The sequence below is a fragment of the Plecotus auritus genome (assembly GCF_963455305.1).
Source record: "Plecotus auritus genome assembly, chromosome: 6".
NCBI lineage: Eukaryota > Metazoa > Chordata > Mammalia > Chiroptera > Vespertilionidae > Plecotus > Plecotus auritus.
In genome coordinates, this window is record NC_137773.1 from 23,490,358 (window position 1) to 23,518,009 (window position 27,652).

The window sequence follows — 27,652 nt, forward strand, 5'->3', positions numbered from 1 at the left end:
CATCAGTCTCAGAAGGTGAAATGAGGGGCTGATGGAGAACTGCAAAATTATGGATACAGAGCAAGTAGTGGCCATGAGAACACAAATGCCCTGGTGTCCTCTGAAACTGAGAGAACAACAGACTTCCCATTGTTTCTTTGTGGTCTAGAAAAGTCAAATCATTTTGTATCATTACGGAAGCATGTTTTCCAGAAGGCTTAGATCTCTGGGTGACATTTCCTTGCTTTCTACCAAGATAGTAAAGTTTTCAGCTCCTGGGAGTATTATAATTTATTATGATACAAATAGTTAACTGTAGTAAAGGCAAAAAAATAGCAGGAGGTTGAGCTTCCGGCAGGCCTGAGGACAAGCTCATACCTAGAGGAGGGAAGCATGGCATCCAGAAAAGATAGTACCACAGCATCTGTTATTTTTGTTTGACTTGCGTTCATTTCTCCTGGCAGTAGTGCCTCCATATTTTTTGGAGAACAATTCTTTACCCTCATCTAATCCAGGGGTCCTCAAACTTTTTAAACAGGGGGCCAGTTCACTGTCCCTCAGACCGTTGGAGGGCCGGACTATAGTTTAAGAAAAAAACTATGAACAAATTCCTATGCACACTGCGAGCCCGGGACAAGTTGGCTGCTAAGCAGGACAGGCAGCGGCACCCGGCGGGCCGGATAAATGTCCTCAGTGGGCTGCATGTGGCCCGCGGGCCATAGTTTGAGGATGTCTGAATCCATATATTGAGTACTGCCTCACCTCTAGCTCCTGCAGTGCCTTGTAATTCAGTTCATTTTAATGAGAGTTGAGCATGCTTGTAGCCATAACAACTGATTCAGTAATCTTATTCTAAGGATGGAGGTTGGGTGGGGTGGTCAAAGCCTATCTGAAAATGAAGACAACATCAAGGAAGGCATGGATGGATTAAAAAAAGGTGGGAGGGAGAAAAATTTCTGGAAACATTTTTTAAGACTGAATCTAGCCATGCCTGAATTCAGGGATCTTGTGGACTTTATGAAACAGGTGCCATGGAACCAGTCCCCTCCCACCCCCACCTTTTATTCTTTTTTTTAAACTTCATTTACTTTGAGTTGGATTTTCTCTTGTATGTCATTACATGTGGTTTCCCCACTAGAGGGTGTAGCTCACTCACTGCGTTTGTTCAGAGAGGTAATGCTGGCAGACAGGCATTTACTGCCACCTGCTGGGATAGTGCAGGGTCCCAGCCACAGAGTTCACATTCCTGATAGTACCCTTGTCTTAGAAGGACTGGGACAGAAGTCAGATTACCAAGGCATGGCTACAGGGATAGAAACTGGAAGAGGACTAAAGTGTCAAGTGAAGACTTGATCTCAAGAACCATGAAACCTCCTTAGTCTTAAAAAGAAAAAAGGTAAAGGTAGGAATGGCAAATAGGTTTTGTCTTTCATATCAAATCTGATTGCCAAGGCATGCCTGGATTTCTATGTTAAGAAAGATTTGGAGGCCACATCCAGCTCAGCAGAGTGTACTAGTACATACTATCACTGATTACTGGTATCGGTATGGGCATGAGTAGAAGCGGGAGGATGGGATATGATAGATACTGCCCATCTATGGGTTTCTCAGCAGGACTACTACTGGCATTTCAATGGTTCAATCTTCACTATGTTGCCCTGTCCAGTTCATTGCAGGGCCTTAGTCCACTGAATGCTAGCAGTACCACTCCAGTCATCGTGATGAGCAAAAATCAAGTCCCCACATACTTTAGGTGCCTCTTATGAGAACAGTACTGCTCTATTTGAAAACCATTGTTTGACCAAGAGTGACTTGACTTGGGTTGAATTACTTGAGGATTGAACTAGAGCTCCTAAAATTCTTTAAGACTAAAGGGAAAAGTAATTGGGATTTTTAAAATTTGTTTTTTAGATCCAGAGTCCAGACTGAGCTTGCCCTCAGAGAGGAGTAGGGATTGAGAAAGTGAAGACTTTCCAGCAATAGGAAGAAGATGCCTATGGGGACAGGGAGTCAGGTAGAACCTTAAGCAGGGAGCAATAGCCAAGGATAGAGTTGAAATTGGTAAAGAAGCAGTCACTCATATTAGTGTAGATGGGGGATGTTGGTATTTTGTAGGTGGGATAAAGTTCATGTTTTCCCGGTGTTCAGACATGCTTTTGGAGTGGCATGATCTTTGGTTACAGAGTGGCTTTTTCAGATGTTCATGTTCTTTGCAATTATGTTAAACAGGAGAACATCAAGGCCCAGCTGTGAGCAGAAGGCCAACCTGTAGCAATGTCAAGGTCAGCTCCTATGTGTCATGGATTTTCTCTTTCTCGCATTTTATCATTGTGTTTAATAGTCGTTCATTTTCTTGCTCCCTCACTGGACTGTAAACTGCACAAGGGCCTAGATGTGTTTTGATTACCACTGAAGACCCAGAGTCTAGCTAAGTCTCCCAGTCTCATGACAGCTTAAAGACTAGTTACTGAATAAATGAATAAATTGTCCAATTAGCCTATCAGACTGAGTGACTTGAAGTTAGGAGTCACCTCCTATTCAGCTCTGTATTTCTAGAAACAAACAGTTCTGGTGCAGCTCATTAAATATATCTTGAGTTAAAGAGCTTTCCATAAGGTAAGATTTATTGATTTTTTAAAATAAGGTAATATGAATTCCACTTTTTGAAGGAAAGACAAAGCTCAATTCAAATGGGTTCACTCATGACAAACGAAGAAAAATCAGAGCAGAACCAAGGGTTTTCGGCATTTTCCATTGTATTGAATTTGAAGAGTGAAGTTCAAAGCTCTAAGAGAAATTGACATAAATATTTAGAGACCATTGGTAGAAATATAACCTTTCTTCTTCCTAGCTTAGTTATTCTACAGTAAGTATTTTAAGGGGAGAGAGGCCTTGATTTGTAATCTCCTGACTTATAAATAGCCCATAGGTAGAGATTTGCCTCTCCCCTTCCAACACCCCTGACACACCTCTGCTTTATAATCATGGTGAAACATTATTAGAGCTTTTAGCAAATGTGTTAACTTGTATGTTAAGAGTAGAAGGAGGGAAAAACAATGAATCACTGAGGAACTCCAGAAAAATCTCACTTTTCTGAACCAGACGTTACCTTAAAATAGATGTTACCTATAAAATAACTGTAATGGCCCTAGCTGGTTTGGCTCAATGGATAAAGTATTGGCCTGTGGACCAAAGGGTCCCAGGTTCGATTCTGGCCAAGGGCACATGCCTGGGTTGTGGGCTTGAACCCCAGTGGGAGGCGTGCAGAAGGCAGCCGATCAGTGATTCTCTCTCATCACTGATGTTTCTATCTCTCTTTTCTCTCCCTTCCTCTCTAAAATCAATAAAATATATTTTAAAAATAAAAAATAAATAAAATAACCATAATGATGGGTGCCTACTGAGATAATATATATATGTATATATATATATATATAAATTATATATAAATTATATATAAAAGTATATGTATACTTTTCAATTATAGTTTACATCCAATATTGTTCTGTATTAGTTTCAGATGTACAGCATAGTGGTTAGAAAATCATGTACTTTACAGAGTGATCTCCCCAATGTTTCAAGTACTCACTTGGCACCATACGCAGTTATTATAATATTATTGACTATTCCCTATGCTGTAATTTACATCCCTGTGACTATTCTGTAACTCCCAGTTTGTAGGAAAAAGGAGATGAGTCTTTGAGGCTCACTGTGAAAGTGCTCTAAGAGCATCAAACAGGAAGGACAAAGAACATATTGGAGGCAAAGAACGTAATGACCAAGAACATGGTAAATGCAACAGTATGGAAAACTTAAGTGAAAACATTTGTCTTCTTCAGCAGAAATGTAATAACAACAGAAAGCCAATTACTACATTTTGTGCTAAATTATAGTCAATGAACTTTTGCTATTGCATTTTTCATGCAAAAAAAAAAAGTGGTCCATTAAAAAACAATTAATAGCCAAATAGGAGCTACTGTGAAATGATAAAAACATTGTTCATGCCCTAACCCAGTGGTCGGCAAACTCATTAGTCAACAGAGCCAAATATCAACAGTACAACGATTGAAATTTTTTTTGAGAGCCAAATTTTTTAAACTTAAACTTCTTCTAACGCCACTCTTTCAAAATAGACTCGCCCAGACAATGGTATTTTGTGGAAGAGCCACACTCAAGGGGCCAAAGAGCCGCATGTGGCTTGCGAGCTGCAGTTTGCCAACCACGGCACCGGTTTGGCTCAGTGGATGGAGTGTTGGCCTGTGGATTGAAGGGTCCCAGGTTCAATTCCGGTCAAGGGCATGTACCTTGGTTACGGGCACATCCCCAGTAGGGGGTGTGCAGGAGGCAGCTGATCGATGTTTCTCTCTCATTGATGTTTCTAACTCTCTATCCCTTTCCCTTTCTCTCTGTAAAAAATCAATAAAATATATTTTAAAAAAAAAAACATTGTTCATCTTCTGTAAATACCTTCTATGTGACATTGGCAAAACAATTTGAAGTCTTTTCCTTTTATGTGTAAAAAGCAAATAATTTCATCCTTCCCACCATGCAGTACTGGTATGGGTTTCATACTTCTCTGATTGGGAAAGTACTTTCTAAGTTATAGAAGGTTTATAATCATATATTATTTACTAGAGGCCCGGTGCACAAATTCGTGCACCTTTGGGGTCCCTCTGCATGAGAAGCAGAATGAATTTCTCAATTGGCCTGGGACAAAAAGAATGTGGCAATAGGATACAGGTGTACTAAACATCAGGGAGAGGCACGGACATGGATATTTAGGTGGCATTACCACAATGGGAAAAGGAGCATATTTTATTTGAGAAAATTGTACTTTCCTCCAGTCCTGCTATTGTCTTTGGAGATGCTAAGAATTATTTGGGAATTTCCACTCCTAGATGTATACCCAAGAGAAATGAAAACAATTTGTCTACACAAAACCTTGTACATGAATGTTCATAGCAACATTGTTCATATTAGCCAAAAAGTGTCAACAACCCAATGTCCATTAATTGACAAAATAGTGTGGTGTAACCACACATATGATGATATAGCCATATGATGGCATAGCCATATAATTATTCAATCATAAAAATGCACAGAGAACTGATACAATCTACTACCTGGATGTATCCTGATAGCCTTATGCTAAATGGAAGAAGCCAGAAACAAAAAGTCACATATTGTATGATTTCATTTACATTAATTGTCCAGAATAGGTAAATCCATAAAGCTAGAAAGTAGACTAGTGGTTTCCAGGTACTGGGGTGATGGTAGAAAGGATACAGATTTATATATTTAATTTAAATGTTTTATATTTTTACTAGAGGCCCAGTGCACAAATTTGTCATGGGGGGCAGGACCCCTCAGCCTGGCCTGCACCCTCTTGCAATCTGGAACCCTTTGGGGGATGTCTGACTGAAGTGAAAGGAGGCACATATACCATTAGTGTAAAGGTGTGCTTGGCCCCCTTATCATGGACCAGACATCCCTCTTGCAATCCAGGACTGCTTGCTCCTAACCGCTTGCCTCCTTGCCTGCCTGATCGTCCCTAACCACTCTGCCTGCCTACCTCATTGCCCCTAACCACTCTGCCTGCCTGCCTCATCACCCCTAACCACTCTGCCTGCCTGCCTGATTGCCCCTAACCACTCGCCTGCCTGATTACCCCTAACCACTCTGCCTGCCTGCCTCATCGCCCCTAACTGCCTCTGCCTCAGCCCCACCATTGCGGCTTTATCCAGAAGGATGTCTGGAATGATGTCTGGAAGGTCGTTTGGCTGTCCGGTCTAATTAGCATACTACGCTTTTATTATTATAGGTTGATTTTAGAGAGGAAGAGAGAGGGAGAGAGAGAGAGAGAAACATCAATTGATCGGCTGCCTCCTGCATGCCCCACACTGGGGACGGAGCCCACAACCTGGGATATGCCCCTGACTGGATATGCCCCTCACTGGAACCAAACTGGGGACCCTTCAGTCTTCAGGCTGGTGCTCTAACTTGCTAGGGCAGGATACAGGTTTGTTTTAATGAAAGTTATTCTGAAATTAGTACTTGTACAACTCTGTGAACATGCTAAATACCATGGTTGTATACATTAAAAGAGTGAATTTACTATTCACCCTTCTTTTCAATTAAAATCCCAAGGATAAAGTCTTACCACTAAGTTATTTATTTCCCTGAAACCTTGGTATCCTAGTTAAGAGGGCAGACAGTTTTTTTTCAAGAAAGGATGAAAGTGAAAAGCTAATAATAAATTTGGGAGAAAGGGTAGTGATCACCTGTAGTTTCTCTTCCCTCTAAGGAATCCCTTTGTGCACCATGGAATTAACTTCTAAAGGCCTGTGCAATGAAGTTTTGAGATTGCTTGGAAGTTACTGTTGTACTCATTGGGAATGACTATGGTATAGGTCTGTGGTCAGCGAACTGCGGCTCGCGAGCCACACGTGGCTCTTTGGCCCCTTGAGTGTGGCTCTTTCACAAAATACCACGGCCTGGGCGAGTCTATTTTGAAGAAGTGGCGTTAGAAGAAGTTTAAGTTTAAAAAATTTGGCTCTCAAAAGAAATTTCAATCGTTGTACTGTTGATATTTGGCTCTGTTGACTAATGTGTTTGCCGACCACTGGTATAGGTTATGTGGACTGAGTGAAAGGAAGGCTTGGCAAATATGGAAGAAGAATGAGGGGCTAGGTATAAAGACCTGTCGATAGAAGGGTAACAACTATTTTGATTTGCCTGAGATTGTCCTGTGTTAGCCCTAAAAGTGTCTTGGAAAACTTTCAGCCTAAGACAAACCAGATGGTTGATCCCCTTGTTGTAAGCAACATAATAAAGACACTGATGGCAATTATTGACTAAGGGCCTGTTATGTGGTAGGCATTATGCTAAGCATCCTTCATGCAACATCTTTCTCAATTCCCACAGCTAACCTCTCCAGTAATTACTGAGGTTAAATTATCTGTCCTCGTTCATATAATCCTATACTATAAAAGGGTAATATGCAAATTGACCCTAACAGCGGAACGACCAGAATGACTGCTCGACAGTCACTATGAGGCACACTGACCACCTCTCAGTTCCTCTCCCTGACTGGCAGGTTCCGATCGCCCGATGGTGAATGGGGAACCAAGGGTGGGTGGTGGGGCAGAGGACCTGGGTGGCACCAGGCCAAGGCCCCCACCCCACCGGTTACCCCACACACAGAGGGCCACCACGGCAGGGGTGGGACCGGCAAGCGGGCAGGAACGGCTGACCTCTTGGTCCCTTCCCTTGGCCATCAGGCTCCGATCGCCCGATGGGGAATGGGGAGCAAGGGGTGGGTGGCGGTGCAGGGCAGGGCTGGCTGAGGGCAGCTGGGGAAGATGGCCCTGATCCCAGGCCAGGCCTAGGGACCATACCCGTGCACAAATTTCATGCGCTGGGCCTCTAGTTTAAATAGAATAGCTGAAATTCTAATCCAAGTCTATAGGATAAGAGTCTTGATTCTTAACCACATATTCAACTCTCAGAGATTGAGCCAATACAATGTGATAAAGGAAAAATTTTAACTACCTATAAAAGGTACCTTAAGTTTAAAATTGCTTTTTATACCCATTATCAATTTATTGCCCCACCACAAAACTATTTATTTATTTATTTATTTATTTATTTATTTACTTACTTACTTATTTATTTAATTCAACAAGTATTTATGATGCCTACTTGATGCCAGATACTGTGTGAAGTGCTAGGACTAAGTCACAAACCTACCTGCTGACGTTATGCAACTTACATTTAGTGATAGGCCAAAAATAATGAAATGGGAAATAAAATATCTGAGAGTTATAAGACTCAAGAAGGAAACAAAAGCATATTAACATGGAAAATATCAGAAGTAAATCTATTTTAGGTAGGATGGTCAGTGAAGGCATCTATAGGGGAGAAATATTTAGGCTGAAACCCTGATGATGAGGAACTAGACCTGTGAACAGCATGGAGAAAACATTCTTGTGGGACAGGACAGTTTGCCCAAAGGTCCTGAAGCAGGAGAGAACTTTGTAATAGTATATCTGAAAATATTAGGAAGGAAGAGTGAGTATGGTTAGAGCATATTTAGCAAATGAAGCAGTAAACATAACCCCAGATTTGTAGATAAGAACCTGAGCTTTGGAGGAAGTTTGAGACTTTGCCATATCACTTTAGCACAGGGTCAGGTAGGGCTCACCCCAAGGTCTTCTGATTGAGTGCTAAGACTTGATGCTGTAATCTTATTTTGAAAAGGGAGACTTTTCTTACAGCTATGATTTTCAAATATTTTAGGAACAAAACTCTTTTTCAAATAAAATCTCATATTAAAACCTAATGTTCAAAATAGGTAAAGGGAGGCTTCTCTGCTGGAGTTGGAGGAGGGGACTCAGAATCTCAATTGTTTAGTTTCTACTACCCTCCCCCACCTCGGGTTCAGCCAGTGGAACTGAAACCCCAATGACATTGATTTTAGTTTTAAGAATCACGTCTCCAAAATATGTGGGCGTGTCATCAGTCATCTACACAATATTTTCTCAAAAGAGGGTTCTGTTTAGGGTTTGCTGTTTCCACTTACATGTTAGCGAAGCAGTACACACAGGAATTCGGATAGGTAACATTATTAGAGGCACATAACGGGCTGACTCTAATGGAGCATACTCGTTTCCGGTATACAGATTTCTGTTGATAATAACTGCATGAAATGCCCTAAAACAAAATTCACAGGTCAAACTCTCCATCCTCCAATGATCTCTTTAATAGCTTCTATTATAAATGCTTAGGAATTTTTTTTTTTTTATGCAGAAGGAAGATAATGATAAAATATGTCTCCTTTTAAACTTTGAACATTAAAACTTCCTGATCTTTGAAGGCCTGGGGCAGGGGACGGGGGCAGGCAGAAGAGGTCAATGGGGGCAAAAAGGGGACATATGTAATACTTTCAACAATAAAGAATTTCAAAACAAACAAAGAAAAAACTTCCTGATCTTAAATTCAGCAGCCAGATTCTTTGGAATTTCCACTTTGCAAGGCAGCTGAGGCAGCCGGATCTTTTACTGTGTAATATATATCTGTAACCTGTTAGAATACCATTCTGGGCAGTGAAAAAAATGACTGTAACTGCCCTGGCCAGTGTGGCTCAGTTGGTTGGGCATCATCACAGCACCAAAAGGTTCTTGGTTCTATTCTAGGTCAGGGCACATCCCTGGGTTATGGGCTGGATCCCTGGTAGGGGACATGCAGGAGGCAGCTGATCGATGTTATGCTCTCAGATAATGTTTCTCTTTCTCCCTCTCCCTTCCTTTCTCACTAAAAATCAGTTTTAAAAAATGACTATAACTACTGTCTAGAAATGACTACAACCACTGTCCAGGTACCTTTGGAATCCTTTTAGTTAATCACACACACACACCCCACCCCATAAGAAGTCTGCTTCAGTATCATGGGCAAGAAGTGAGGAGGACTTGAATATGGGAAAAAATTAAAGAGAAAAAAATTAAAAACAAAAATCATGAGCTTTAATTGCCAGTGGTTATATAAGCAGATGAAAGGGCAATAAGAGACAGGGATGAGTCCTGGTTTTCCCCAGAATATGTTTGACATAAATGTTTGGATTGTTATTATGGGGATAAAAAAAAATCGTCAAAAAATCGTCAAATGTTAGAAGTTTCATATGGTTCAATCTAATAGAAATACTATAAGCCTAAGACTGGAAAAATCATTCTTATGCAAGAAGTAGCAAACTTACCTTTTGTGGAATTGCACCAAAAATATCTGAAACAAAAATGTTCAGAAAAAAGGATCAAATAAAATAATGTAGTGTTGAGATGTGAAGAATTAATTAGCCCACTAAGTAATATCATAAATTAATAACCATGAATGTCATAAGAAAATACGTGGCTCTTCCACACAAGGTTTATCTGGCCATGCCTGGTTTCCAAACACTGTTTGCTTCCTCTCCTCATGCCTGGGACCCTCACTGTCCCATCTGATAATTCATCCTTTCTCCATCCCTAGGTGTCATCTGACCTTAGGCAGGGGAGGTTTAGACCCAAGCTTTATCCTCTGGGACTCAGCATACCATCTACTGCTGGGCTGCTCATTGTGTGAACCCATTTTAGAAAAATGTCTAGCTCTTCTGACACAAATCTTAGATACTTGCCTTTGTTTCTGATGATTGCCTGTCTTGAATATACTCTTTTCCCAAACTCTCTCTGCTTCCAAGGAATGTGTTTCCTTTGTTCAAGACCTTTGTGTCAACAACTGTTTACCCAAACTATGAACAGCTCCCATGACCTTCATATTTTATGTTCTCTTTTATAGACTCAACTTCTTTTAGCTACTGCAGCTGAGCCTCCTTGCCTCCCCGTCGACTTGTGCTGACCTGCCAGAAGATTTAGGTTCGTATCCTGGGCTTTCCTTGTTGGTGTTACTTTGCTGGACTTCATCAGGAAACACTGAGTCCTCTTTTGGATAGCTGATAGCATTGGGTGTGCTCTATTAGTAAGCCATTCCAGAAAATGACACTTCTGTATAGAAGGCACTAGAGTGTGTGTGTGTTCACACATTGAACTACCAGTGTGTGGGGAATATGGTGGGAAAGTATTAGGAAAAAGAGGGAGGAGAGATGAAATTGATTGTCAACTCAAAAGGCCAAATTATTTGTCAAATATTGATTATACCTCTCATAGGTCATCCCTTAAAATATCTCAAATCTGTCTATGGCAGTTCTGGGAATATTTTAAAAATCAATTCAATCACTGATATTCATTGTAGTTGAGGAAGTGAATTTTTTACCTCTGAGAAAAACTTCAAAGTTTCAAAAAATCCCTACATCTAGAAAAAAGTTATCATTGGCTTGTTACTTCACTTGGAAGATTAAATGTTTACTCCCTCCCCAAAGTTCTTTGATAAATACTTACATGAGAAATAGCCAATAGCCAAGACAGCAACCAATAAAGTTTTCATCTTTTCCATAAAGTGACACCACTAGCATTCTTTCAGTCAAGTTTCCTAGCAAATCCTCATAGGATCAGTTCTCTTGATCCATTCTGAGAATGTCTGACCCCATTATGAAGTCATTTGCAAAGGACTCCTTTACATGTGACACCTGGGGTTAAGTTACCAGGTCACCGAAAACCAAGAAGACTACTAGGGGAAAATATTTCCTTAACAGAGTGTAGAGCTGTAGCATGACAGCATGATTTAACATTATTTTGTTTGATTGTTAAATTATTCAGTTTCATAGAAGTAAGTGGTTTTTCAACTAGCAAGGAGCAGCAAATGTGGGGAAAAACAATAGATTTAGAATGAGTAAGTCTTGGGGGAACTTTTTCAAAATTTACATCTGCCTTCAACAACTGCTCCCGTTAACCCCAAAATTATGATTCAGTAGCTCCAGAGTGTGATTTAGACATCACACACATGCGCACACACATTCAAATTGTATAGTACAGTCTGATTCACCTCTTTATAATTGAGAACCATTGGGTTAGGAGACCATAGTATTGTACTAATGGGCTAATTTTCTGGGTTCTTTCCCCCTTATTTCCTAAAGGGAATTGTTCTGTTTTGTTACAGTGATCTTTGTATCTTTTATTATTGCCATAACCATTCCTACTTCCCTAGTCATAGTATCTACTATCTCATATTTCACATAAAACATATGAAATAACCAGGAGGCATATGTGGAAAGTCAAGTTCATTATATGTGATTTCTTATTATAATACCTGGCTTTCAAAACAGCAGGGACTTGGCGATCATGAAATAAGCAGTAATTCTATATTGTAGATTGTGTGATGACCAGGTGCAATGGGCTTAGTTCATATTGTTATGAAAACAAAGACATGAGACAATCTGAGATAACTCTTAAGGAAGTCTTATTTTAAAAATACCATCAGTTTTTAGTCTGTGCTGGCTGACATAGGGTTCTCTTCAAGGCTTTGAATCAAAATAATAAGTTTGAGAGCAAAGGTGGGAATACTATGATTGCTCTTTTGGAGTAAGAATGGAGTATAGAAAAAGTGACCTTAGACTTGGAAGGTGACCATCATAATGAGGGGTTAGGTTAGTAAATCATGCCAGGCCATATTCAGTGCTCAATAAGTGTAGAATAGACAAATAAATAATATATTTTTAAATTCTTAAAATCTTGTGTCAGTCATGATGACAAGTTAATGTTGATTTATACTCAATAAAGCGAAAATATTTTATTGACTCAAACTCGTCAAGAATGGGCTGCTCTTTTTGAAAAGAGTTTTTGTATCAGAGCAGAAAGTAAATGATGATCACTTCTCAGGGATCTCCCAGGAAGCTTTCTATGTAGAATGGGGGAGTTGGGTTAGATGAGCTTTATGGTCCATTCTAACTCTGAGTTTGTGTGATTCATTGATTTCTTGATAGAAAGAGAAAAATGCATTAAAACAACAACAACCAAAACCCAAAACTAAACAGACTTGCTCATCTCTGAGATGCAAGAATCTCAGGATTGCCTGGACACAGTTCTAAGCTGAGATTCTAACGTTTAATGAAAGTATGAGAGCCTCTAGAGGAGCTGTTGCATTAAGAAATGCATACTTCCCAAAACAAGACCCTGGAGCAGGTTTAAAAGACTCAATGAATCACAAAAATGGTTTCCTTGTATGACTACATAATATGACCCCAATTAATGCTACTTCACATTTGGATGGTGCATAAACAGTTCTTTGTGCTTTCATATAATTATGTTATTTGATTGGCATATAAGTCTGAGTTGGGTATTACCTTTACCTCCAGTTTACAGACGAGGAAACTGGGTCTGAGAGAAGTTGTCTATGATATCACAACTAGGAAATGTCTGAAATAAGCCTTAAACACAACTTCCTAGGCTTGGTGCTCATTTTCTGCAATAGTACCATTTTCCTGTGTCTGTTGCAGTAATAAGCATAGCTATCAGTACCTTGGTCCTTTACTTGGCGTCCTCATCTGATTCCAGACTAGAAATAAAACAAGAATCCATTGAACTGATTTGGTTTACAAAGTTTAAGCAGCAATCTATGCTCTAGAGTAAAGCACGGCTTTCTGGAGAGCTCCAAATGTTGTGGTATAAGTAGAGCTAGTGAGATAGCCAGATATCTACTAGAAATATACCTGTTCTCTGCTAGAAGCTGCTTATTCAAGTTTGCTAGGGGAAGTTCACTGATATCCTCAAGCACAAGGATGGGGTTCATGTGGCTATCTCAAGAATCCAGTGGTGCAGAAGCTGGGCTGTCTCCAATGCTTTAGGCCATGATTGCTTTGTCTCCAGAACAGAGCTAACCTTAAGAAACCAGGTACAGTTTGGTGGATCAAGAGCTAGACACCCCTATTGCATTTAGTGTCCAGTGGCATACTTAGCTAGTGATATCATGAACTGCCCTGCCATTGTTCAAAACAAGGGCACCATTTGTGCTTTTCAGTATGTCAAATATTAGGAAGTAAATTAATTTGAATCAGTATTTTTTTAAAAAATTCTTCATTTATGTTGTTTGCTAAATGCTACTACAAGGACTCTTGACTATGCAAAATGACAATTGCAAAGAGCCATTCAATAGAACTACCCTATATAATAAGAGCCTAATATGCAAGTCTGGCAAAAAGACCAGTTGCTATGACATGCATTGACCACCAGGGGGCAGATGCTCAGGCCAGCCAAGGAGGGTACCAGTAGGGCACCCCCCACCGCCCCCGATTGCCCTGCCAATCACCCTGTAGAGGGAGATGACCAGCGGCGGGTGGGGCCGGCGTGTGGGCAGCACCAGGCCAGCCAAGGTGGGTGCCAGCGGGGGGCCCCCCCATTGCCCTGCTGGCCACCCCACAGATCGGCCCTGATTGCTGGCCAGGCCTAGGGACCCTACCCATGCACGAATTTTGTGCACCTGGCCTCTAGTGACAAAATAATTGGCAGTTCCTCTTACCTGTTGCTTTCATGGGCTAGAAGGCATTCTCTTTAACACTAGTGGTCATAGTGGCTGTGCAATAGGGAACTCACATTGATCTCCCTATAAGTGAATAAAGACAGCAAGAATCTGTCCAGGTGAGCTGTTCCGGGCATAGGGGTTGTGATGTTGCCTAGGGAACATAGTGCCAAAGTATTTCAGAGCTTGAGCTCTAGAATCAGAGCTTTATCAGTCAGAACTCTACCATTTCCTATACATGTTAGACAACAACTCTGTCATCACTAAACCTTATTTCTCTTGAGTGAGAAAAAAGCAAATCCATTCATTAACTTATCACTGTTTTCAGAGTTCCTATCATGTTCCAGATGCTAGATTTACCATGGTGGATAATAAAAACACTCTCCTTTATATTTAGATGAAGTTATTACTGGACTTGTTTTATGAATTACATGAGATGATGATATAGTATAGGACCTGGTCCAAGGTTTTCTTCAACTAACATTAGAACATTCAGGAGGTACACAAGAACTATCTTAAAATTACTGAAAGTTTTACAATTGGTGAGGGCATCACACCTATGCCTGACCATCTTGTACCTCCCTTTCCCTCTACTATGGATCTCTAGACCAAGGACTTCTTTAGACTCCCCGGAGGTGCCTGACTATCCTGGGCACAGGACTGGATGATGTGCTGTGTGAGAGGATAGAATATTCGGGAGATTTCAGTGGGACTGACACTGATATCTAGGCTGCTGTGTATTTGGGGGTTGGGAGAGAGAGGTAGGTACTTGCTGCCTCTTAAGCCACCCTGTATAAAATCTGCAATACAGCTTCTTCCAGGTACCTGTGCCTGAAATGTCTGCAATAAAGAGGTGTTTGTTAAGAAAAAAAAAAAAAAAGGTTCTCAATTAGACTTTTTCTTTGTGGCTCAAGGGCTATATTTAGGACAAATGAGGGAGTAAATACTATGGGGCAAATCTAAGCTTGATAGGAAGTTTTGACAGTAAGAGTTCCCATTAATGACTGCCTCAGAAAGGAGTGAGCTCCTTCTCACACAGAGTCCAACAGAAGCTGCATGATTATCTTTTAGGAATCCTGTAAAGGCAGTCCCTCACTGAGTGTGCAGATTGTAGCCCTCAGTGTTTTATACCTTTAAACAACAAGAACAATATGTATTGAGTACTTGTTATGTACCCTACCAAGAATATTCTAGATGCCCTTGATTTTTTTTGCCTTACACTTCACGAGGACTTTCATATGGCAGACTTCAGTGGCTGTAACAGTGGCCGTGTGCTCTAACAGAAGGTTCACGGTGCTGTCTCTCAGGACACGGTCAGGCAGGCATGATGGGGTGGGGAGGAGATCAAGAGGGGCCAGAACCTAAATTAGAACCATCCATTTTGCTCAAGGGACAAACTGGACAACCACAGAATTTTGCTGTGATTATTTTTTAAACCATTCATTTATTGTTCGCTAATTATGTGCCAGGCCCAATATTATGTACTGTATGTACATAGGTTCATGCCAGTTCATAGGAACTGCTATTGCCCCCAGTGAGGAATGCAGGAACTGAAACTCAGGGGTTAAATCACTAACTCAAGGTTACTCAGAAGTAGCAAATTTAGATTTGATCCCAGGGTTCTCTATTTCCAAAGCCCCATTGTTTTTTATTTTTTTATTTTTTTATTTCTTAGTGAGCTTTATAAAAATTCAAGTGTAATTAATATATAACATTATATTAGATTCATATGTGCAGCATAATGATTGGCTAGTTGTATATATTGCAAAATGACCACCACCTTAACCAATAATTATACATCTTAATCATTTATATTATAACCAAATAATTTCAGTCTGGCAGGTTGAACGCGTTAATATCTATAGGGTGGCAGCAAACAGATGGTAGTTCGGACAATCTGTTGGCCTCAAAAAGAAGAAAAACTGGAACTCAAACAGGCAGGCAGCGGAAACAGAGACAGGGCGACCAGGGAGGTGAGCGCCCCAACAGAAGTTTGCCAGTATTTTTGAGTGTCTGCCACTGGGCTCCATTTCTAGGAGCGGTGAAGTGAAAAGGAGGAGGGAGGCAAGGAGCACAAGCCAGACTGTGCAGAGAACTAGAGTGTCTGGCTACAGGGCAAGTCAGAGAGAGGCAGCCCAGCTTAGGGCAGAACAGCGGGCCTGCGCATGCGCAATGCGATTCAGGGGGCTGGGTTCTAGGTGAATGAAACCCCAACCCACGCCTCCTCTTTGTTGAGGCACCCGGGGCGTGGCTGAGCACTGCCTTGGGTCTACACACCCTTATCCTGTTGTTGAGCACTAAATGCCTCCTGTCCCAGGAAAGAAGCAACTGGGAATGATAGTTTCCTGCATCTCTCAGAACTCCAGCAGTTTTTTCCAGTTGTAAGCAGGCACTCTAAAAAAGCTTAATTTTTTGACTCAGTGTTTTCTTTTTTTCCTTAAGAAATTCTGAAAAGTGTTCAGGATGCATCCATCTGGATGCGTTTTGTTAAGACATGTATTGATCTGACTTCCATGTCCTTGATCTGTACTCTTATTGTTCATTAAAATTCCAAAGCCAATGTTTCAGCATTTGTTCTGAGACAGACAGGAGTTACCTGTTCCAGAAGGACCTGTTTATTTGGATGTTGTAATGCCTGCTATGCTTACATACGAGGAAGAACTAATTAGAAAGGAAACAGGGTGAGATTTCTTATAATTGGAGTAGGCTTCACTTCTAGTAACACATTTGTCAATGTATTTAATTGTCTTTGTGTTATTTTATTCCTGCATCTTTAAAATTTTATGGCAGTGTTCTATTCATGTTACAAATGACAAGGATTTGCACAGTAGTGTTGCAAGACCTGAGAGTAGAGGGTTGGAATATAATGAGTTTTAGGCTGTGGCTGTGCAAAGTAACCGCCATCTTGGTCACTCCCACACTATCTCTAGAAAAGCATTTCTTTTTGTGTATTCCTTTTATGGGAACTAGAAGAAGGAATTCAGAGTTTGAAAGCAAACAGAATACTATCATTAGAATGCTACTATACTTACAAATTTTGCGGCTGGATCAGGAGTTGATATCTGCTTTTAGGATTATCTGGGATAAAACACTATAATTTCCTTGCTTACTTGTGACAGAGGTAAAATCCAGTTAATCTTAATTTAGTTTATTTCTAAAGCATTAATTGAACACCCTCTCTATCTGTTTGATTTTTTGTAGAACTAAGTAATGCACAGACGGTGTTTTCCTAGCTTGAGAAAGAAGAAGGCATCAGCTTTAGGTCCTTTGATTTTCTGATTCCCATACGGTCTTAATTGGCTTTCCCCCACAGAATGTGACCATAAGATAGTCTATTAGACATCACCCCAAAGTGAAACAAATCTAGAAGATTCTGCTCTTAAATAAAAAAAAAAAAGTCAGCTATGTTTATTTCACTTAGGTCCACTTTATTCTACAAAGAAATCAAGACAATGGTGGCAAGATGATATGGGAGAAGAAATGTGCCTCTTGTGAATGGAATCACATGATAGATTCAACATGCCCCAAAACGTACAAATTTAAGTTTGTTGTCCGTTTTCCTATGGAGAGGAAAGAGTAACAAATGAAATATTGAAGCCATAAGCATTTTATTAGCATCCAAACTTTACTAATGAACCCCAAAAATGTACCAGGTTACTTCACATACTGATGTATTTAAGAGGAGTGATTGCAATTTAGAAATATTTAACATAAGGAACAATGCTCCAAATAAAACACAGTTTATGTCCCTGAAAACATATTTTAATGGATTATTTTATTTAAAGGTGATGCATATTTAGATGCCTCCTGTCATAACATTGTAACTTTTTGCTTACAAATAAAACCATTCCATATATAATATACCATATATATTAGATGTTTGTTTTTATCCATGTATACTTTGGAAATAGTTAATAGGAATTATATGTTTCTATACATTCTAGTACATAACTTATCATTTACCTTTTTTTTTTTGAGCTGATGCTACTTATCTTGCAGATAATTACTTTTTAACCTTTAAAGTACTGTTGGCTACTTAATTTTTATTAGCACTCCAACATACATATTTTGTGGAGAAATCATACTCTGAAACAGAACAAGTTCTTTAGGTTTTTCAGATATCGTCCCCCTTTTGTACCAGTCATTAGGGGACTCTAATGTATTTAAACTGTTGAAGCTCAACAATAAACATTCTAACAGATGCAGACTGGCATGCCTAGGAGGAATGTTCCTTGTCCCTGGAAATAATCAAGCATAGACTGTGAGATGACTTGGTGACTTTTTTTGTAGAGGGAGTTTAAGCAATAAATTTGTAGTTGGAAGTGGAATTAGATTACCCTTAAGTTTCTTTCCAATTCAGAGATGCTAGGCTTCTCTGGTTGACTATTACTATCAGAATATGTAGGGGTACAATGGTACCAGGGACTCCAAATCCTATGAATTGTGAGAATTCTGTTCACCACACTCAATGTGAGATGATCCACATATTCCATATGCCTTAAACCACTTCTTTGAAATGTGATACATTTGTCTTAACACAATTATTATACTTTAAATATAAAAAAGAAAAATATTTCAATACTTACTCAACTTCAGAACAAAAGAAGCAATCATTGGCATAAGTTTTGCCATCAGATCCACAAATTGGTCTATATATTTCATAACACAGTCTCTCTTCTCCTGGTGATAATTTTTTAAACTTACTACAATCAACCTGAAAATAGAAATTAAAAATATTCAATTCCTTCTACCAAATTTTTATTCCCAGGATTTAGAATTTTCCAAGTTTAGAAGGCTCCTGATGCATTCATTTTTTATTCTAGTTGTCTGTCCTCATCTAACTTCTTGGAAATATATCAAGTATAGAGATGTCATAATAATAAAAGGCCAAGTGGCGTCACGACCAAAGCGACCAAATGACCGGTCATCATGAGATGCATGGAGCACCTCTTGGGCCCTCCCCCACGGCCCACAGGCTCTGATCGCAGCAAGGCTGGTGGCCGGCAGGTGGGCGGGGCAGCAGGCGGGTGGGGCAGTGAGGCAGTGGGTGGGTGGGTGGGCGGGGCACGAGCGTGGCGGAGCGGCGAGTGGGCAGGGTGTGACGAGGTGGGCATGGCTGTGAGCATGGTGGGGCAGTGGACAGGGTGCGAGAATGGCAGAGTGGCGGGCGGGCGGGGCACGAGCGTGGCGGAGTGGTGGATGGGCGGGCGGGGTGCGGCAAGGCAGGCGCAGCTGTGAGCATGGCTGCAAGCACGGCTGTGCGTGCGGCCAGTGGGTGGGCGGGGCTGTGAGTGCGGCGGAGCAGCTGGCCGGTGGGCGGGGTGCGTGCAGGTGGACAGGGCCGTGCAATATCACGCGCTGATATAAAAGGCTAATATGCAAAGTGTCCCATTGGACTTGCGACCGGGAGACCAGCAGTTCAATTGCTTGCTATGATGTGTGCTGACCACCAGGGGACGGCACAGAATGAAGGAAGGCCCCCGCCAGCAGCTGGAAGGCCCTGATTGGCCCTGATCGCTGGTCAGACCTGGGGACCCTATCCATGCATGAATTTCATGCACCAGGCCTCTAGTTTTGTATAAGATATAAAATCATGAGTAGTAGCTGGTAATCAAATCACGATTTATTTAAATGTAGAATCCACCCACTGTAGTTAGTACTGGCTGATGTGTCAGTTCTTTCTTTTTTTTTTTTTTTTTATGTGTCAGTTCTTAATGCTCATGGTACATTTGATTTCCTGCTTTTTCTCTTTCACTTAAAAAGTTCTAAATGAATGCAAGTGTGAGATGTATTATAGAAATAAATACTATCATTTTAATAACTAGTACACCATTGGAAACTTTTAACTATTGGTAACAAATTACTTGCTATACACATCATCAGCATATAGATTTTTGTTAACACTAGAGGCCCGATGCACGAAATTCATGCAAAAGTAGGCCTTCCTTCCCCCAGCTGCTGGCATTGGCTTCCCTCTGGCACCTGGGACCCAGGCTTCCCTCGCAGCCCTGGCTTTGTCCAGAAGGTTGTCTGGTCTAATTAGCATATTATGCTTTTATTATTATAGATTGTAGTTGAGAACCACTGTTTGAAATTCCTGGAGCAAAGCCAAGGGGATGAGCCACTTGTGGGAGCAAGTAGACAATTACTAAGCAAGAATTTCCTGTTTTTTTTCATCTATGAGCAAACTGAGGAGTGTGGACAGAAAAGTCAAACACATTGAAATTCAAATCCTGACTCTCCAAACCTGGGACAATTAAGCCTTAGTTTCTTTATATGCAAAATTAAGGAGATATACATACATTGTCAGATTAAAGTAACAAATGCATAACTGAGCAGATGTGTGTGAAATGCTTAGCACTACACAGCATGGAAAACACTGAATATATATAATCACTATAATTTCTCTCCCTAGGCTTCCCTTCCAGGTCTGCACAAACTCCAGTTCTATATAGAAGACTGCATTCCCAGCTCTTTCTGCCCAAGAGTTCCAGACATGATATTTTACTAATTGTTTAATATTTCTACTTGGATAACCTGAAATATGCTCCAAGTTAAAGTTGAATTCCTCCTCCCCTTCACATATGTTCTAGGAGTGAACCTAGTCATTCCTCTAGTCACCGAGCCTAGTCTTAGGGCTGAGCTGAGTGCTGGAAATACAAAGAGTAGTAAGCATGCCATGACAGCAGAGGAACCTCACGTCTAGTGGAGCAGAACAAAGTGTAGTGCCCCATGCTGAGGACACACCAGCATGATTTCACTTCTTCTCCTTGCCTGCTCAACTCCCAGTGCCAGAATTGGTGTAATGGTCAAAAAGTGACCAGGAAATGACCACGGCTTAATGCTCATTAATCCTTGTCATTCACACACAGCTACTAAGTCGTGAAGGATGGCTTGAATTCAGGCCTGCCTGACTTCAAACTTATGTTCTTAACACTATTTTCTTTCATAGGATAAAACAAAAGACTCAAAGACGTGAAAGGAGCTGCCGAGGCTAAAGGGTCACACCACTAAAAAGCTGTAGAGCTTGGACTAGAACCCAAAGTGCCGGACTGCTGGTTTAAAGTTTTTGCAATCACAGCTACATTTTCTCGATAACAGTCATTACTTAATATGAGCCATGAAGGAAAGCTTCATATGAGCCAAAATCTTCATTTTTTAAAAGACAGAGAACAAAGATACATGTGGATCACTTAAAAATGGTAAGAATCAGGACTTGTCCTTACTGAGCTTTACTATGTGTGGGTACTGGGCTAAATCTTTCCACGTTCTAGGGCTTTAAGTGTCACCTGATCAAAGAGCTGGCACTGAAACCCAGATGCTGGTATCTAACCATTTTTTCCCCATCACTTCCATTTCAGAAGGGTCTGTGTACAATTTTTGAATAAAAGCAATTTTGAAACTTTAAAAAATAACTCTTCAAATGGGTAGAAATGTAATTATGTACAATGTCAAGCATTCCTTACTGATACAGGCATTAAAATTATGTAAAAGTAGCATTTTCAAAGCAAGATGGATGTACTGACCTGTTGATCATGTCGGGCACATTCTACATCTGTAAGAAAAACAAGTACAGAAAAAATTAATCTCTGGGAGAACCTAATTTCATTAGAAAAATAATATTTGATTTATGTTTCAGTGTTCTCAACCTGTCATTAAAAGTATAAGATTCTCTTCAGAACTTCTGTATCAGCATATCAAAAGTTGACCCACAAAACAGATTTTTGTTTTGGAGCAGAATTAGAGTGTAGTCAAAAGTATGGAAAAGCTGCTATAATAACAAGGAGTCTTATTTCTTTCTACCTCATAATCAGAATTTAGGAAATAGTAAGAGAAAACAATGGGATTTTTAGGAAGTGTCTGCTCTTTCGTAGCAGGCAGAGATGTCAGGGGTTGAGAATTCTAGGGAGTCAGATCTTAACTCAATAGTGGAAGGAAAGTAACAGTTCATCCTGCCCAACAATGCGTTGGACTGCTTTATGAAGAAATCAGTCCCTATAAATAATGATATCAAATCAGAGTAGAGTCTGGATGAACACTTTCCAAAGAGGTTACACAAAATGGACTTGGCCTTAGTTGACCATTTAGGTTCACTCAGTGCCTGAGATTATATGATTTAGTGATTTATTGGTGGAGACCAAAAAAATGTGCCTTTTCAAAAACTTCCCTTATTATCTATGTGAAGCGTATATACCCCAGAATTATGTGGGCAGAAGATGACAGGAGCTATTGGTATCAAGGGAGGAGCGGTATTATGAGGGAAATACTCACCCATAAGTGCCAGGGCCAAGAGCAGGACAAAGGCTGTCACTCTCATGCTGCTGAAGAGGCTAAGGGCAGTCAGATGGAGGCAAAAGAAGTGACTTTCTGGTGTCTGCCCAGCCACTTGCCTTATATATTGTCAAGAGTTCCTGCCTCAATTGTGAAACACTTATTTGCAGGATCAGAATCCTGGAAGGAGGTCAGAAACATCTGCTGTGTATGGAAGTTCTTTTATTGTGAAAGACAGATGATTTTACATGACTTTTTCATAGATAATAGGACCCCATAAAGCTGGCATTATTTCCTTGTCTCTTTATGTCCTTAAAAGTTTGAGTGCTTTCACATCTGTTACACAAGTTGATCTTCATAATAAGTCTGTCACATAGTTATTACCTTTTTTTTGTTCCTCAGAAGAGGAAGTGAAGTTACAAGGAAGTTAAGTGATTTCACTAGTTTTATTGCACGTTGTACTACTTTTGCAAGAACTGTCACCAGCACGGCAGTTTTTTTGTGTGTTTTTTTAAAAATATATTTTATTGATTTTTTACAGAGTGGAAAGGAGAGGGATAGAGAGTTAGAAACATCGATGAGAGAGAAACATCGATCAGCTGCCTCCTGCACACCTCCTACTGGGGATAGCACGGCAGTTTTATTGGCGCTGAAATAGTCCCAGGTTCTCCTCTTTCCTTCTTCCTTCTCTAGCATCAATGGAAAATGTTGCCAATTGAGACACCAGAATGGGCACAGAGAAAAGGTATGAACTGCCAATTCTTGGTTAAGCAGAAACAAGCAATGATTCATACTCTTTAGCAGGGAGATAATTTTTCCAAGTACCCCACATTTGGGGAGCTGGTACAACTGCTCTTTCCTGAGATGGTGGAAGCTGGTGGGGGAGCAAGTCAGGCAGCTGAGATTGAGTTTGTTTTCAGATATGAGCATGGTAGGTATTCAATATTTATTTTTCCAAATTGAGAAATTGTGTTCAGTAATTAATTCCTATGCATTTTTCAAGTTCTGTGCCTTTGTACTTGCTTTCTGTTTACCTGGAATTACCAGTCCCCTACCCAACCCACTCATACTCAGATGAATTACAACCCAAAGGGAGGTTTCCTCAACCCCCTAGGCAGACTTAGACTCAACTTCCTCTATGGCCCCAGAACAATTTGGTAATGGTTATGAAATACTAACCATGAATCAAGCATTATACTAATTATTATACTAGCTATATAAAAATGTATATATAGTCCTGCCCTCAAAGAGTTTACAATCTGATAAGGGTAGGAGAACACAACCACCAACTATTCAGGACAATTTAAATACAATGTAATACAAAATGCAAGGAAACAGCAGGTGAGCAAATGATGGGTAGTCAGGGAAAGGCTCTAATATTTATTGCGTGTATCTTGTAGGGTGCTTTGTGTTATTTCACTTAATCATCACAACAATAATCCCATATGCCAAACAGGGTTTAGGTACCCACCCAAAGTTACACAGCTTGCATGTGACAGAACTAGTTTACAAACTAACTCCTGACTCCTCAGCCACTTCTCTGCCAAACCAAATTCAGAGGTTTCACAGGAGGGCTAAATATGAGCTGAAACCAGAAAAGTAACAGCCATTTCCAGCAAAGGAAACTGCATGTACAGACACAGGGCCAGGGAAGAGGAGTGTTAGAGTCAGTGTCCTTCAGAGATAATGGGAGAAGAGGCTGGGTGGGTAACACCATGTTTGGAGTCTGGATTCTATCCCGTAGGTAATGGGTAACAGATGAAGGGTTTTGAACAGAGAAGTAATAGAATCAGATTTACACTATAGGAAGATTATTCCAATATTGTACCTAGTAATGACTTATATCCCAGCATTTAAAAGAGTGTATAATTATTTTTTAATTCTTGTTTATCTCCCCCTCTAGAGTTTGAGCTTTAATTGTATTGAATTCCATTTAATTCCTTGTGTATGTGATCACGTGTGTATTTGTGTGTGTGTGTGCATTTGTTTCTTGGAAGCCACTTGGGATTCATTGTACAAAACTTTCTCCTGAACAACCAAATATATATATTCCTCAGTTTTCTTTGAAAACTGAGATATTACACCCCGATCTAAGACACAAATACAGACAGAAGTAAAGATAAACTCTCTGGGGAGATTCTTTTAATGAGGTACAAAAAGAAGCCAGTAGGTCAGTTGGGCATGAATTTGAAGGAACGCACAACAACTTTCTCCACTCAACAGAGATGACTCCACATCTACCCCTGCCCCACATCCTCCGCCCATTCCATCCCCCAGAACCTCTGCCATGAGGAGGAAGAAGGTCATCAGAGCACAGGGATGATGAAGATGAAACAGGATATCATGGCTCCCCATCCACGTCTATGGAGGAGTTAACATCTTCCTTCATGAAGAAACTGAACCTTTCCATAACTTTTCCTACAGGAAGACAGAGTTAACGATTTATTAACCCAAGAGGAAATTTTGCATAATAGTAGAGCTGAAAGGAACCACAGAGATCTTAAGGCAGAACCTCATTTTGCAGGTGAGGCAATGGAGTCTCTGAAAAGGAATGTCCTTTTCACAGGCAGAAGCAGAATTTCCCTAGGCTGGTGAATCCTCCACCCCACCTGCTGCTTCCACTGACCCCAGGGCCCAGGCTGGTCACCCAATGTCTTAAAACATCAAAGGAGGGGTTCTGCCACAGGAAGTTGAAGTGCCTGCCCGTAAGCCTTTCCTGGTTAGCAGGACCTGCGATGGAGCTGGGTCCTGCTTTAGGAGGACAGCTTCCACTACAGGTCTCCTCAGTGTCCTTGAATACAAGCTGGTCTCCAGGCCAAAGGCCCAGTGTGTGCAGGCTAGAGAAGCGTCACTGTTGTGACTCAAACATTCCTGCATTGGAGTAAATATGTAGACATACCCTTCTGGGCTTAGGGCTCAACTTGATATTTTAACTTGTCCTGGGCTCAATTATTTTTTTAGTGTGGGGCTTAGGACCTTTCTGCAAGCAAGATAATATATGGAACTCCACAACTTAAAATAGTCAAAAGCTGAACTTGGAGACCACCCCAAATTATCCCTTTAACACTATTAGTGACTTCTGATTGCTTCTACAGTACCTCTGGACTCTGGGGCAGCAATTTGAAAACTCATGCTATTCTTGGACTTCAACTGAGAGACAGGAGTTGGAGGTTCTGAAACGAATGGTTGGGCAAATAATGGAGGCCCAACCCTGGTCTGACTATGAGGTGGTCAGTTTTCTATCCACACCAGCTGCTTCTGGGTGGGAATAAGTACAGCTCATGTAGAGTTAAGCAGGCTCATGGAAAGAAGAGAGGTTTGCAGTGGAGGGTACTGGCCCCAGCTTCTTCCCCCTCCCTGCCCCCATGAGGTACTCACAAGCTCTCAATACACAAGTAGCATTCATTCCCATAGGTGATGTAGTCAGAACCACAAACAGGCATGTATGTGATGGGGCAAGGGATAGCCACCACTGGGTACTTCTTGTAAATGCTGCAGTCCACCTGTGACAGACACAAAGGGAATGTTCTGCATTGCTCCTGGATACCAGGCTAGGCTACCCTGGCCTCTATTGTACAGGAAGCAAAATACCAACCTAGACGTTCCAGCTCAGATATTCTGACATTTTAAGCACTAATGTCACTATGACAAATACCAGTCACACTGGCACCACTTCTGTTATGACTTGTGCATGCAGTTAACAATTCCTGAGCGTTTCCAGGCCAGCATTAAACTTAAATCTTACAGAAATTTTGTATAATCTTCAGAACAACTGAATAGAGTAGGTTCTACTATGACCCCTGTTTACAGGGTTGGGGGAGATGAAGGCTTGAAAGAGAGAATTTGTATAACATAAAAGCTAGGAAGTGGTGAGGTTGAGATTTGAATCCAGAGCCTGTGCCATTAACCAAGATCCTACCTCTTAAATGTTGTCCTTTCCATCGAGACTTCACCAGTCTTTCAACTGGAAGTCATCTCTCTCTCTTTTAACTTGGGAATGGTTTTAAGGCTGTGGTTATTTATGTCATTCATTTTCAAACAGCAGAGGAGATTTCTTTATCTGTGTCTGCCTCCACTTTTTACCACCCTAAACATACTGACTTAATCCTACATACAGTATATTTGGTAATTATTTGTTGACTAAGTGACAGTCAATAGTAACTGAAATGTAATTCAATATACTCACGGTTGTTAAAGATAGACTAGCAGCTTCTGAAAGAGAAATAGAGATAGCACTGTTAATAATAAAGCAAAGTCTTGAAGTCTCATTAATTAATGTCATTTTGATTCCAGAGATTAAGACACTGTGTTTCCTCTGGCAATAAGTCTCAGCACACACCCTATTCTTATGCAAAAATTTTGGCTGTTTGCAAACAGCCATTAGGTAAACCCTTGGTTCAGGCAAAAAAAAAATTACCCAAATTTCCTCCCTTCCTTACCATAGGACACCTCTGGAGCTCATTGTGACTTTGATAACGGTTTAAAGTCAGATCACAACAGCAGTATTGCAGCCAGCACTGCCAAGAACTGAAGCACCATCTTTGATATTCTTCCCCTTCTAATTAATATGAAGGGATGCAATAAAATTTTAAGGTGTTTACATCTTATTTTATTTTTTTAACTATATAAAAAGTCTAATTGTTGACTCCTGGCCTCTAGAGAATTGTACTTTGTTTCAATCCTCCTGAAATGATTTAGGGAGGCATCCAAGTTGTTCTGCATCTTTGTTCAGAGGAATAGTATCCAATAACAGGAATAGTATCCAATAGTACAGTGGTTGGCAAACCGCGCGAGCCACATGCTGCTCGCGAGCCACGGTTTGCTGCCCTGTTGACTAATGGGTTTGCCAACCACTGCAATAGTATATAACAACTTCCAATGTTCTTATGAAGAAAAGAGTTCATTTCTTTGTTCCATGAATGGAAATAAAAATCCTTGAATGGGAAGACACTAGACCTCACCCCCCCCCCCCACCCCCGCCCCAATTCTATTAGGGACATAAGATTCTCCCTTCCCAGGCTGGGCTGTTTCTTTTCTAAACCAGTACGCTTTTTATTCTAAACCCATATAGGTAAAATCCATACAACCAGACACTTCTCTCAGATGCTCACCTCCCAGGAAAAGTTACTTGGAAAAACAAGCTTAATGGTTGTTCACTCTCTACCCTTCCCTCACCTGAGCTGCTGCAGAAGTAGGTCACCATGCAGAGCAGAAGGAGGCCCCCAATGATCTTCATGGTGGAGGTGGCTGCTATGCAAAGGCTGCTCAGACTGTCACAGCAGCTGTATTAGCCATGAGGTAGGAAAGGGACCATGTTTATATGGCAATGCCTGGCTTCCCCGCCTTCCCTATGAGGTCATCCAGAGTCAATGCTGGCTTTGAGAGGCTCTCAAAGCACAAAAGTCACACCCTGGGTGGTGTTGCAGTCCTGGTCACTTAATTGCTACTTCCTATCTGACCAACA

At 40.8% G+C, this 27,652-nt stretch overlaps 2 protein-coding genes across 2 annotated transcripts; both read right to left on the minus strand.

Annotated features, from left to right (window-relative positions):
* Positions 1-17,330: 17,330 nt before the first annotated feature.
* SPINK9 (serine peptidase inhibitor Kazal type 9) lies at positions 17,331-22,280 on the minus strand. Its single transcript, XM_080672703.1, has 4 exons — positions 22,189-22,280; positions 21,444-21,472; positions 18,504-18,631; positions 17,331-17,477 (listed from the first exon to the last, which is right to left on the minus strand). Exons 1-4 carry the CDS (start codon positions 22,232-22,234, stop codon positions 17,432-17,434), a joined length of 249 nt encoding a protein of 82 aa, XP_080528829.1. The 5' UTR covers positions 22,235-22,280; the 3' UTR covers positions 17,331-17,431.
* Positions 22,281-24,560: 2,280 nt separating this feature from the next.
* SPINK7 (serine peptidase inhibitor Kazal type 7) lies at positions 24,561-27,430 on the minus strand (the record flags this gene model as incomplete). The annotated part of the gene is made up of 4 exons (XM_080672805.1): positions 27,364-27,430; positions 26,375-26,400; positions 25,567-25,691; positions 24,561-24,606 (listed from the first exon to the last, which is right to left on the minus strand). The coding sequence occupies exons 1-4, from the start codon at positions 27,422-27,424 to the stop codon at positions 24,561-24,563; spliced, it is 258 nt and encodes an 85-aa protein (XP_080528931.1). The 5' UTR covers positions 27,425-27,430.
* Between the last annotated feature and the right edge of the window lie 222 nt (positions 27,431-27,652).

Coding starts and splice junctions, on each gene's coding strand:
- SPINK9 (XM_080672703.1), bottom strand. CDS start 22,234: ATGAGAGTGACAGCCTTTGTCCTGCTCTTGGCCCTGGCACTTATGG. Junction 21,473..22,188: donor CTTGGCCCTGGCACTTATGG/GTGAGTATTTCC, acceptor TTTTTCTTACAG/ATGTAGAATGTGCCCGACAT. Junction 17,478..18,503: donor TTCTTTTGTTCTGAAGTTGA/GTAAGTATTGAA, acceptor TCCTCTCCATAG/GAAAACGGACAACAAACTTA.